At 39.8% G+C, this 14,133-nt stretch overlaps 1 protein-coding gene across 2 annotated transcripts in view; it reads left to right on the forward strand.

Moving 5' to 3' along the window:
* Positions 1-6,359, forward strand: part of fbln1 (fibulin 1) — a 30,146-nt gene extending 23,787 nt beyond the window's left edge. Inside the window, exon 17 of one of the 2 annotated variants that reach the window (XM_062420982.1) lies at positions 5,780-6,359. In XM_062420982.1, the coding sequence (XP_062276966.1) occupies positions 5,780-5,919 (140 nt within the window). In that variant the 3' untranslated portion in view covers positions 5,920-6,359. The remainder of the gene's footprint in view (positions 1-5,779) is intronic. The other variant, XM_062420984.1, reaches the window with a different exon arrangement.
* The last annotated feature ends 7,774 nt before the right edge of the window (positions 6,360-14,133 follow it).

Raw genomic sequence — 14,133 nt, forward strand, 5'->3', positions numbered from 1 at the left:
CAGAGTCAGTGGAACTTGTGGCTCTGGCTTGTGGCTGTGCTGGTGAGGAGTTGAGGACAGCAGTGGAGATAAGCAGACAACAAACTTCTCAAGTTGAGCGGCTGTCATTGGGATGAATCATGACATAGCAGCAGCAGACCCACCAGAGCGCACCAGGCCCATAAAGATTTCTTGTCTGCCCCACAAGAGATTAGTACGGCTAATCAAAACAGGGTCTTCTCCACCCAGCAACCCCACAGTCAAAAACGCAATGCCTCCCTCGGGTGGTCCTCTACCATCAACGTACTGATGAAGAGATAAATAGTGATGCAGATATGTCAAAGCTTGCAGCGACATATTATGTAGACAGTCCAAAAGACTCAAGTATGTACACATACAGTGTACATGCATATTACCTACAATAAAACAGTCTTAATAACTCACCAGATACACATATCTCCCTTGGTTTAGTAATGTATTTATTATATTCATCTGGCACTGTGATTTTAAGAAAATGTAGTTTTGTTTAGTTCACTCAGTTCACAAATTTACCATATTTCTTTCCATTTATGAAATACTTAGCATGTACTGTAGAAGTAGATTATAATATAAAATCCAGATTTGCAAACAAAGCCAGTTTCCATTTCCATATCTTTTCCATTCAATCTACATTGTCAAGTCTATTTTTTGTTCCTTAGTTATGGGTCTTAACTTTTGAAAGGTCACTTGTAATGTAGTGCAAAGGTTGTGGTAAAGATAATGGTGCATGTTATGTCATCTCAGCTGCTCTGGCCCACAACTGCTAAAACAGAAAATCCAAGAAAAGAACCAACCAATTCCCCACAGCTACTTTTCAATGATGTCACTACCCAGTGAGTGACACTGTCCAACAATGACCCATGGGCCATTTGAGTGATCTGTAACTATGAGTCATTGTTAATTGACCTTAAAATATCAAGCCGCATGTGCTGGCCTTTCAGAACACGGGTGCACTCGGATCCTGCCCGCGCTTTGGAGTGGTCAGAGTCATGTTTGGACAGCCTGACTTGACTGGCAATCCATGTACCAGTGACAAGACCGTAAACACAAGATCCGGTCCCAGAGGGGCCTGTACACTTCAGTACTTTATGCAGTGGGTTATGTAGTTATGCCAAGCAATTTGAAGGAATTATATTTCAGCCATGCTGACAGGTTATCAAAAATTAAATTAGCTGCTTTACTAATGGGGTAACAAGGGAGTTAGTTAGCAATTTCTTTGGCATGAATTTTAGCTCTAATGCACTTTTTGGACGAAGAGTTTCAGGCAGTACTTATTCTGGTAATAATAATTGAATAAGAAACCACTGTTTGCTTTGTTGATGTTTATGCCAACAGCACTCAGCTGTGCATCAGTGATATGGTTAGATACAAAACATATCATAGTCATAGCCATAATGAGACTAAGGAATGCCCTCCAGTACCCTCTTTGTATACTGGAACTTTGTACACCACCTGGATACTATCCAATGGTTTCACTGCAGTGAGCATGCATAGCGCCACAACCAGTGTGTCATTATACAATACTGTGGTGAAGCCAATGCATACTTTTCATTTGTCTCTGGTGTTAAACCCGTTCATTTTGGATTTTGTCATACACTTCCTCGCTGAGTTGTAGAAACCAGAAAACCCCGAAATTGTACTGTTTACATGTAACCCTTCAATATTGTAGACCTCGTGGCCATGAAGGATGACAAATGCCTCCTGGCATTTGCTTCACTTTGTTTTGTGGCAGTGTCTGTGCTACTAGCATGCATTTATTTAAGGCTATTTTCTACTTAAGGGGCTACTTTATGGTGTGGCGGAATGTTTTGGAGAGCGGACAGATTGTACAGCTGTTTGTTTGATGGGGGCTGTTCAAGCCAGCAGGGTCACCTTTGCACCCTGTGGCAGCTACCTCAATGAGATGGAAAGATACCACAAACCTTCCCAGCACTAGAACCCTGATTCCTGCTCGGGTACTGCAGGCCTCAGATAACATGACCTTTCAGCCCAGTCAAAGGGCAAATTCAGTTGTAGGCCTCTCCAAACCTCCCTGTGTTTATTTATATGAATCTCAGGTGGTATGGTAGCCAATCAAAGTCAACCTGTTATGTGGCTGTTGGCTTTTTTTTAACTTACGGTCTGGATGAAATGTTAAAGATGAGAATGCGGTTGTGGTTGCACCTCAGGTTCACTGTGAGTATGTTGAGGCCCAGCTGTTAGCTGATTCTTTCCCCTCATTGAGGATAACACTGTGCTTTTGATGGGAAGCTTACGAAAACCGAGAGTCATTATGTTAGGATTTCACAGAGGCTTCCTAGAGGTCACAAACATTGACTTCAAAAATCAGCCTTCTTTGTGCAGAACTGAATGCAGGAGATCATGTTATAGCATAATTATGCATTTCTCACCCTCAAGGCTGTGTAGAATGTAAGTCGAACAAAGCTTGGAAGTTGAATAAAAAATGTCTCAACAAATAAGGTGTTTCTTACAACACCACAGATCACTACAGTAACAGTGATACATCAATCTGTTAAGGAAACTAAAATGAATAACTGTCAAGTTAAAAACAACAACAACATTTGGACATTTGGGGATTTGGAGGTGGTATTGGGCACTTTAACAGAATTGCTGTTTCTAAATGCATAGCTGCTCCAAATGCGCTAATTAGACCACAAACTAATTTACAAAAAAGGCCTCAGACACATTCCACATATTGAAGTATTTAGATATCCTTAATACATTTTCAGTTTAAACATGAACTGTATCTGTGTTTTTGTTATTTATTTATGTGGTAAGATTGTTAAGATTTTTTCATAGAAACAATCTTCGTGATTTTCAGTGCAAAACATACCCCCAGTTGACCCTGATTATCGAGTGTTTAGTCTCAGTTAAATTAGGCCACACTTAGTGTATACTGTTATCATTAAAAAAGCTTAATGTAGACTGAAACCAATCTATCTTTGCTGTGGTCCATAATGTACTTATAATGATATCTTTCTCATCTTCATTGCGTGCTTACTCAACGCAGGACAGAATCTTTTGAACTGATTTTGTTTGATCTAAGCACACAGACAAACCATGAACCTTCTGAACTTATGAGTTTGCACTGGTCAACTCAGAGTTGCGGGCCATCTTGATTGACTTAAGTCTGAAAATAATTTTCAGACTCAAAATTCAAATCTGTTTTTCCATGTCAGTTTTTCTTTTAATGTTGTGGCTGTTGTTAGGTTTAGGCAAAGGTTAGCTTTTTCTGATGGCGGTGACGCTTTGGAAACAATAAAATCCCAGTCCTGCTCCACTCTGTCTAGTGTCACTACGCAACAGAGTCTCAAAACACCAAAACATGGGGGCAACCCTGGTAGAAATGGGCCCCATTCCACACTCCTCCAAGTGCTTATCACCGGAATCTTCTGGAATCTGTTGTGTGCCCACAGAGTCGACTCAGAAAAGTATAAGAAAGCCAAATAAAGTGACAGAGTGTGAGAGAGACAGCAGTTCAAACTCCTATAACTTGCCCCTCCTCGAATTAAAGATGGATTCCTGGAGGAATGCCTCCATGGCTATATCGCGTGACTGTGACTGCTCCCCTCCATCAAACACATGGGACTCATTTACCCTTGTGGGCCACAGTGATGGTGCCACAAACACCAGGCCCCCTCAGGAAGGGAAGAGAGGGGAGGAAGAGAGGGAAGAGAATTAGTGGGTCGGGGGATCTGCCACCATACAATGCCAGTGTCCCAAAGGACGCAGCGAATGGCGCATAATGGATCACCATTTGCCCAGCGGTGAACAACAACCAAATGGGTTTTACTGTTTTATTACAATTACCACAGCAAGAAGCCTCATAAATCAGACCAATAGAGGCAGTGATCTGTCATCATTTTGATCCATGTTGGATGAGGAGTTGGATTGAGTCATCATACTAAAAGCTTGAACTCTGTACTGACACAGTTATGAATAAGAGAAATACAAGAGGAGAAAATGAGACAGACAAAGAAACAGGATGGTTGAAGGTGTGATAGGAGGACAGTGTGGTGATTGTGCTGCCTGACTGCACTGAGCTGATTGCTGTTCAAACAGGCCAGAGCTGAAATGTCACCCACGCTCTGCAGAGAAAAGGCCTGCTGACAGCCTGTATAAACACTGGCATTTTTTTCCCCATGTAATCGCATGTTCACTTAAAGAGAGCACCCAATGAATTCCACGGGCATTCAATAATGCTGTCTTGCAGTGTGTTTATTCTCCCATCTGTTTCACCATGGCAGAGGTTGTCTCTTGTCCATGAAATGAATGTGGAAGGTGGTAGAGAAAAATAAAATGCTGATTTTCATGGATAATACTGACATGTTTCTACATGAGCTACTAAGCACATCACCAGACTGTTTTTTTTAGCTCATCAACACTGCACTTCATTTGAATACTCAATACTCCTTTTCGTCTCAGTGGCTGGAGGGGCCTGTTGGTGTCTGTGTTTGATTGACAGCAGCTGGCAGGTTGAGGCCCGGAAAGACAATGAGAGTTAAAGTAAACAAACTTGAACTCTAGCTTATGACCCATGGGCAGAAAGTGTGTTGTTAGCAACAGTACTGAAGAATAAAATCCACACCAGCATCTAAATTGACTTAAGTGATATTTGTACATTTATACTGTTTAATTTTCTGCAACTGAACTGCTAATTAGTCAGAATCACTCATTCAATGTGCATTGATGTGGATTGTCTGTGGCTCTGGTGTTGTGCAAATATGTTTTAAAAAGAAGTCATTTGACTGGCTATATGGACAGAAGTTTGGCATTCAGACAAATTAATGCAAAGATCCTTTTGGATGGAAGTCAATGCAAAACACCCTTGATTTACCTAGCAGAAATGTGTACTGTTGCTGAAGAAATTGTGCAATTTCATTTCAGTCCAACTGATTTAAATGAAATTACAGAGTCAGTGGTTTTTGCCCCCCCAAAAATTACTGACAATGATGTGTTATTGTATGCAACACAACATTTCTTTCTCACCAGCCGCGTAGTAATGAAGCAGCTTCATTCCTTCCTTTTGTCAGTGTCTAAACTAGACATGTTGAACCACATTACTGCTGTGCACTCAGGAGCTTTTTGCCCAAAACCCAAAACACAATCAGTGTAGTCGGAAGAAAATACACTTAATACATACAAACACACTTTGGGTTGCAGCTGCATGCTCAAGTGTCAGAAGTGCAAGAGAAAGATGATTTTAGATGTCCTGAGCACCACAGACAAAATTCCACTCTTCTCAATTGTATTTGGGAGGCTGCAGAATTTTAAATGCGGATAGCTCAAAACCTCAGCACATAAAACCAAAACTATCTGCATGGCTAGATACCACTATGGATCAGTGAAAAAAAAAGATTTTGGTTGACCCCTTAAACCAAATAGTTATACAGAAATCAAAACTTTGAAAAAAAAGAACATACAAAAGGACATTCTGATCTTTAATAAAAGCTGCAAGACTACTGCACTTTTAATGAAATGACTATTATGTTTCTGAAGAACTCATGAAACTGACAAATGTATATTGTCAGTAAAAGATATGTTTTACTAATAGGTTTCACTGGTTCAATCATTGTTGCATTTTGCTGATATTTTGTTGCTTACTTTACATTTCCCCCATAATGACAAGGTGTAGTAACCAAAAAATAGTTTTGTGGTTTAAAATATTATCTTGTATAATGAAACCAGATAGTAGTTAATTAGCAAGTATTGTACCACAGACAGCCTATTATACAGTACTATTGTCTTTTCTTTCCGCTAGGTGTTGTCCGCCAGGTGAAGCCTCTGATTGGTCCATTGAGCACAGTCCTGAAACTGTCCATGAAGAACCTGACAACCCAGGGTGACTCCGGCCAGAACATCATCAACGTTCATGTTTTTGTCTCCGAGTTCTGGTTCTAAGACGTGGACACCTAATTTTACTACATGTATTAATTCATCCATTGTCAACACTGTACACATTGGTTATGTTATACCAATGCAAAGATCAGTGTCTGGGTTTTAATGTAATGTTCAATTGCTTTTGACAGTTTCTGGGATGAAAGGCTACTAGCTGCTTCTAATCAGAGCACTGTGCTTTGTTTTGGTGACAAGCTCAGCTTGAAATGCACTCCTGTGTTGCAGCTGACACAATTGAGCTAAAGATGAAGACATTTTACACTATAAAAATATCTTCAGAAATGAGACATCCAGAATTTTTAACTGAAAGTGCATGTATTAAGAAAGGCCGTTAAAGAAAATGGTTGAATGCAACAATATTCTTCACATGACATTATAAGCCTTGTTTTTGTAACATTCACTTTTCCTTCGGATGACGTATTTTTTCTATGGAATAAACACTATTTTAGTTACAGTATTTGTTTTTTTTCTTTGGAAAAACCAAAATGTTTAATTTGACTGACACTCGCTATTGTGAAGTAGCTGGCATTAGCTACCATAATTTACTCACCACAGATGTCCTGTTCACCACAAGTTCCCCTAACAACACAATTTGAAATCTCGCCTTATTATTTATTTTTGTTGTTGTTTATTGTTGTACAGTTTAACAAAGGAGACACCAAACAAACTGACCTCTGCGTCCAAATTTAATTAAAGCTACCAAAAAGAAGGAAAAAAAATGGGCAGGTTACTTCTTCATGACTTATTATGTTTAACATTTAAGCCTACAAGATAAAAATGGCCTTTAAATGTTAACATGTAAAATGTGTTTTCATCTCATTAAGAATTTAGTATAACTATACTTGGTGTACCCTAGGAATGAGTTAACACTTGAAAACATTATGACTTGTGCAATACTACTACTAAATAAAGTCAGAACAGGATGACAGGAAACGTGGTTATGATCATTCAAACATGTCAATATTTGCCAACAAACATGCAAATAATACTATCTTAGGCAGTTTACTTTTGTTCACAGCGGTCTGTGGAACGTCAGTTTCCATAGTGACATTTACAACATTGTTTGTTTTCGCACCCAGTGATATCTGTTGAGGGGCAGTAAAGACATATATTGACAGCTTGTCCTCAGAATGCCCTCAGTAGGGATGTACATACGTTTCTATTCAAGATACTCTGCATGCATGTAAACAGGTTCACTGTGGGTTTCACGCATGGTATTTTTGTCGTTCTGGGGGATGGAGGGATGTTGGATTTCCAGAAAATCCTCTTTGGTGGAGAGTGACTTACTGTAAAGGGGTGGAACAAGGTGGTACCAGTCGTTAAAAACCATGGGCATAGGTACTAGCAACCACCAACCAACCTAATTACATTTTTCAGTGAACCAGAACTCCTCTTTACATCAAACATGGGAGTAGGGGGGAACATCAGATAGAGAGTGAGCTGAACAGATGTCAGTAACGGCCTAACTACAAGACTGTAATCATCACTGTTGCCGAGCCCAGCTAGTCTCTGGACGCTTCAAAGACAATACAGGGGGAGACGCATACATCAGGATCTCAAGTCATCTGCTGTGATAGATTTTAAGGCTCTACTGAAGAGGGATATCCTCTTCAGAGGAAATAGAGGCCAGCAGGTCAGCCTTGTGGTCAACATGAAAAGAGAGAAGAAATGCAGTGTGTGTGTGTGTGTGTGTTAGCACCAGAACCCTAAAACTACTCTTTCAGCCAATATTTGTTATGGTACATGTGTTCCAGTGCTTGACAAGTGACTGGCATAATTTAATAACTTTATGCTAAGTATATATAACCATACAATTATTATCCCTAGTGGCGTGGTTTGGAAAATGGGTGGGAAAACTTTTCTCTTAATAGCATTTGGTATTTGGTACATAATTATATTGATCATTTTTTTGAGGAAGGAAAAGTAAATATTATTTCTAAAAAGGGCATTAAAGACATAGCAGCATTACGACCACTTCTGTATGTAAAAGTTTAACAAGAAAAATCAGAATACATTGTCTTTGCTCTTTAACACATATCAAGTGCATTTAAGAAATGTGTCAAAACAACGATGATGTCCATAACAGTTGGAAAAGCTGAAAAAACACATCACATTGTTACTGAGTATAGATTGCAACATGCCTGTGTATTTGGCTTGACAATTCCTGCATACCAAAAGCCCCACAAAACACATTGTAAGAACGTAAGCAGCTGAATATGAGCATCAAAATGCCATATAGCCAGACTGTGTGGGAGGACATTACACAGGAAAGGCCTGGCTGGCTCTGAATCTGGACAGTAAGAAAGGCTGGGGCAGCAGTCCCTTTCAGCATTACCAAACCACATACATGTGTGGGGACAAATGAGCAAATATCTTCTGCCAGACTCTCCATCCGAAGCCAAGAGGGAGCTGCTTGCACTGGAAGCCTATGATATGACTAAGCCAAGTGGGCTTGATGAGTCGACGTAATGGCAGGGGAGCAGACCGGTGTGTGTCTGCACTGTTTGTTTGTGTACTCTACTGTGGCACAATGGTGGTTAGGCCTCTCAATACAAGTGGTCATGGTGGTGTCTGGCCCAGAGTAGACAGGGTATGGGGCTGATGGGAGACTAGCCCATTGGTTGGTGAGGCGGGCTGATCCCAGACAGAGACCAGAGGACCTCAGGAGGCACGTGCTCGGCTGACTCCTGCACTCACCCACTCCCTCTTTTTCCTGGCGTCCTACCCCGGCTTCTACCGCAACACATGTTATAGGATATAAGTGAGTTCTTTTAATAAATTTGGGGGTATTTATTTTTTTCCTCTATTTTACAAACCACTATTCCTCATTAACATAAACACAAAAATCTTTCTTTTAGATGGGTACCACCAACTTGCTGTGGTTTTGTTCTCCTCTCCACGAGATTCCCATGTTTACAGTACCTTTAATGTTCACAAAGTTAATGGGCTAATTTATCTTTCTAAATGTGAAAAGGTAAGATGTTTTGCATATATTCTCATTTCCTGCAAATCTGGCTCATCTGAATAAACAAAATACACATTACTAATGGGTATCTCCACTGATAAGCAAAAAATGTTTCACCTGTGTCAAAAAAACGTGTTCTCTTACTATGCTTTTAAAGGAGTTTGCAAAGTGGTGTTTCGTAGAAGTCCAATAGATGGCAGACATATACAACACAACGCTGCACAGCCAGAGAGATTTAACAATGTATTTCCCTGGTCAACTGTCACCACCTTACATTACAACGGCAGAAACAGCCGACCAAAGATCAATGTTTTTTTTTTAATTTTCAGAAAAAAAGAAGAAAGTGGGCAGAATTTGCAATAAAATCTGAACTCACTGAAATGTATGCCCATCATTTCAAAATACATACAGTCCACTGGGACCTAAATAATACAACATTGAACATCTATAAGTTTCCGACTTAAGCCTAAAAAAGTGTAGAATTGCACAAAAAAAACATGTGGGAGTCTGATGTGAATGTCACGAAAAGGTCTACTGGGATGTTAACTCAAAATAGGATCATAAATGATCAGCTCCTCAACACTATATTTCATGAAAAATCTATAGTCTTTGTGATATGGGGGACTCATATTATTGCCTCCCTTTAAATCAATTAAGTCTTTTGAGGTTTAGGTTGATAGACAGTCCACCAATTACAAAGGGGCTCCACAAAGTGCAAAGCACACAAGTGTGCCCTTCCATAACTTACAGATTTTAAACGTAACCATTTACAAGCACTACTGAACTCAACCTGTTGCCAGAGTATACAGTGGATCAATCACATTTGGGAATATAGGACTAAGTTGTACTCATGAAAATTCAGTGTGCAGTCTCTTTGTTGTTACAAGCAGCTCAAAACACACTGTGACGTCTAAAGCGCTTAAGTGGATGCATATCATGGGGAAGGAAGGGAAACAAATCCAACCACATGTAACCATGGTGTGATGGTCACCTAAAATAGTCTGTGACCTTAGACTGTAAAGTCATCCTTTCTTACGGCATGAAATGGGTCATTTTAATGTGGCATTTATTTGTTACATATTTGGTCAACTTTTATTGCCTGTTGTGGCATTTAAAACAAATGTGTTCTTCATAAGGATAAAAAGCACATTGTTTATTGAGGAAACTATACTTATTCCATGACACACTAGCTGTGAGATTTAAATATCCAATAACGGGAAATAAAAACTCAGAGAAATAGCACACAATTGGTTGAAAAATAAAAGTTCTTAAACATGTCTTAAGACACATTTTCTTCCTCTTTGTAACCCTAATATTTTCAGAAAGTAAAATTAATTTATTGCCATGATAAGACTAATGCTATTTTCTAGTTTTCCCCGCAGGGATTAGGGTCCATATCAAACCTACGTCATGAAGTAGCTGTCTGCACTTTGAAAAGCTAGTCCAGTGGTCAGGTTTGGCCCTTGGGGACTTAGCTATACACTCTGACGATGACCATGATCTCACAGCTCGTCTGTGAAAAGCTTCAGTGACATAACTGGCCTTCAGACCTCAAATGTTTGAGCTTTCATTGTAGATGACAAAGAGCTGGAAGTTTGCTGTGTCTGCCAAAGTGTTGTTTTGTCTGTGGCTGAGTACACACACCCAACTGTCACCCCTCAGTGGACACCTTGTGCTGTCTCAGATGTCTTTAGGTCTCGGAGCATTGACCGGACAGGGACCCGATTAGGAGAAAGGAGATTTGCTCTGTAAACACAGGGAGTTGTCAGTGGGTTTTGGCATGTTTTTATATGTAGTGTCAAGTATGTAATCATCACAAACTTACTTTGTGCTTGCCCTTTGAGTTTGACATTTACCGTCATCACTTAGTGGTCAAAATCACACCCAGTAATTCATCACTTAATCACTCAACAGAATGTGTAACGAGCCAAGCTTTTATTGCTAAGTTCCTATAAGCAGAGAGATACCTACATACAACAACTAAAGATAATTTCTGGACTTGAAATTTCCACATTTATGTACAGATTATGAATGAATGAATAGAGAGAGCCCAGATAAAAATGAGTCGGATAACATCCAACACAACATTCTGAAGAATTAAGTGACATATAAATGAACTGCTATGAGAAAATGTTACATCTATAATTGTTTTTGCCTGAGCTGCATGGAGAAATAAAAAGTCTATTTGATAGAATTGCTATTTATGGGTTTGTACTGTAATGGCAAAATGAGCTTGATCTTCCAGTACACATCTGTATGTCATTGTTCCGAAACCACTGTCTCTGCATATGCTCTCACATTTTGAGAGCAGAGATTCAGGGAATTAATTATCCAATTTTTCAAAGGCAGAGCCATTTTTGCTGTAAGCGGACTATGCATGTGTGTAGGGCCCCGGCACCCGCCAAGGGCCTTGTTGCACGGATGTATTTTTTTTTCTCCTTGAATAAACTTTAGACGCTTTTATATAATTGACAACAGATTTTGACATACTGACATTGTGACGTTGATAGCTGAGTCAAGTCTGTCAAGTCTGACATTTTTATGCTCTGTCGTGATTTCCAAAAGGACTCATCCTCCAGGAATCAAAAAATGAAAAGCTAAGAGGTAAGACATATTAATTTCACTTTTTATAGAAAGTTTACAGTTACCTTAGTTTTACCATTTACACACACACAAACACAGCAAGCAGCTACTCAAACAAACAATATCAACAAATAAGTGATGAACTGTAGGCTATCAGTGACACTTGCTTTAACGTGACTAAAGCTTATCAGATTGGCAAATTTCAGTTTGAAAGTCTTTCCTACATAAAGTCAAACTGTTGCAAATGTATATCCACATGGTTTTTAATGTAACACCTCGGACAGCCACCCACAGTGTAGTCGCATGGAGTGCACCAACTATAGGGCCACCAGTGTTATTGATTACTCAACATCAAATAGCCGAAACCAACATAAGCATACTTCTTTTACAAATTAGCAGTTCTTAAAAAGTTTTGGACTTCAACAGTATTTACAGTATATGAATAATGATTGTGATCAAATATGTTCAGTCACTTAGAATCTTTGTCTCTGCAGGACCACTCCTGAAAACTTTGGAGGGCCAGCCTGCGAAGGGAAACAAGACCCATCATCTTCCTCTGCAGATCAACAAACAGCAGAAGCATATGCCTCCTGTGCTCACCTGGAAAGTACAGGTCTGTCTTCTTCCTTGCAGACCTAGTAGTATTTTAGTATTAGAGGTGCAGTGTGTACAATTTAGTGGCATCTAGTGAAACAGACTTTCATACAGTGATTATGTTTTAATTAGTGTAGGATCACCTGAAATTAAGTATAATTTTGTTTTCATTAACTTAGAATGAACAGGTCCTCTTCCATGGAGCCATGTTACCACTATGTCTCTACAGTAGCCCAGAGAGAGGGCCCTTCAGGTTTTTTGCAAGTTTCTCTAGGTTTCTAGGTTCTCCTACATGTTTGGAGGGGAGGGGTATTCAGTTGGTTGTAATCTGCAAACTCAACGCATAATGCCACTAAATCCTACACACTGTAGAGGACCCTTTCAGATCATTCCAGATTTCACATTCCCCAAAAGAAAATATGTTAGAAGCTTCCATCACAACTATATGTACAGAACATTAGTAGATGGGGTAAAATGAAAGCAAAATTGGCTTATTTGCTAAAGAAAGAACAATGCTATATACTGCTTTTGCTGTAAATTATTTTCCAAAAAAGAAAATAATTAAAGTAATGACAGATGGACTTTCTAACTGGATGAATATAGAAAGTCTGCACTCACGGGAGACAAAGGCGACAGGTCCCTGCGACTGCCCTGGCTGGTGAGAATGCATGCGTTTCTGATTGATGTCAAAGCGACCCTAAGACAGGCATAGCCCTTGGAGGAACCAGGGGCTGCAAGGTGTGTTTGAAGTGATCTGATCAGTGTGTCCCGCAATTCAATGACTTTTGAAAAGCCATGAAAGCAGTCCAGACCATACACAAGACAGACATATTGTTCTTGGAAGCTTAGAGGAAGTACTGGTGAGATGTCCTAACTTGCTTAGTCTTTAGTCTCTGACTGAGAAAATAAGTAAAGCAAAACAATGAAAACTTTTAAATGAAGTGGAGCTGCTTACCAAATTTAATCCCGTAATAAAGCAGTACATTGACCGGGTGCAAAACAGGCAGTGCAGTGATTCCAGCTACATTTCTTGGGAAATTATCCAAAATAAGCCGATTGTTTCAATGCAATGGTGACTGAAATCAAAGTATTGTGCAATCATTTTGGATTGTAGTCATGACTCAAGCCACCAAAAGCAGATGCCAATTATTATCTGACGCAATCATCTCAATTTTGACAGGACTGTTAAAATGGATGAAATTCCACAAATAAAAGACATTGTCTGGGCTGTGTTGTGACTTTCCTTAACAGCAGGCCTAGGTTTGTTGGAATTGACTCTGAAAAGACTTAAGATGCTGAATATTCTCTTTGATGACTGCAGACGACAGTCCCAAGACAATATGGTCCACATGAAAGGAAGGAATATAGGTGTTCAAACAAGGCTGATGGAGAAAAATCCTCAAGCACTCAATGTTCCATGAGCAGCGCACACACTAAATCTGGTGGTGGCTGATGCAGTATGGGGATTCACAGATTCCATTAGCTACTTTGGAAATGTACAGAAACTGCAGCACCATAGAAATGGGCAATCATGAAGGCCCATGTGACAATTACATTTAAGTCCTGGAGTGAAACACAGCTGCATAGTTGTGTTAATAGAATTGAAACTGTACTAGGCCCTCAAACATAAGACAAGCACTGCCGAAGGTAAGGGATAAGGCCACAGATGCTCGGACCAAGAATGAAGCACAAGATGTGGCAGAAAGAAGCTGGGTCGTGCCACTTCCAAATTTGCACAGTGGTATGGTATTGATATCCTTCAAGAGGCGGAGACACCACCATTGAATCGTGTTGAGTGCTGCTAACTTTAAAAAATGGATGATGCAGGATTGTCCACCCAAAGAGCTCTGCAGTACAATACCCTTTGTAGATTAAATGGACATTGATAGAGGTAAAGTGGCTCTTGAAATCAAAACCTTGCCAAACATCGCTTCAGATGACATCACAACAATAGAGCTTCTCTTTTCATTCAGTAAAAGCATCTGAAGGAAATGTACTGTGGATTACCCTGGGAATTTCATGTACTCTCCCAGTGACATCAGCAGAAAGGAGCTTTTCGAAGCTGAAGCTCATCT

The sequence above is a fragment of the Scomber scombrus genome, chromosome 6 (genome assembly GCF_963691925.1).
Source record: "Scomber scombrus chromosome 6, fScoSco1.1, whole genome shotgun sequence".
Classification (NCBI taxonomy): domain Eukaryota; kingdom Metazoa; phylum Chordata; class Actinopteri; order Scombriformes; family Scombridae; genus Scomber; species Scomber scombrus.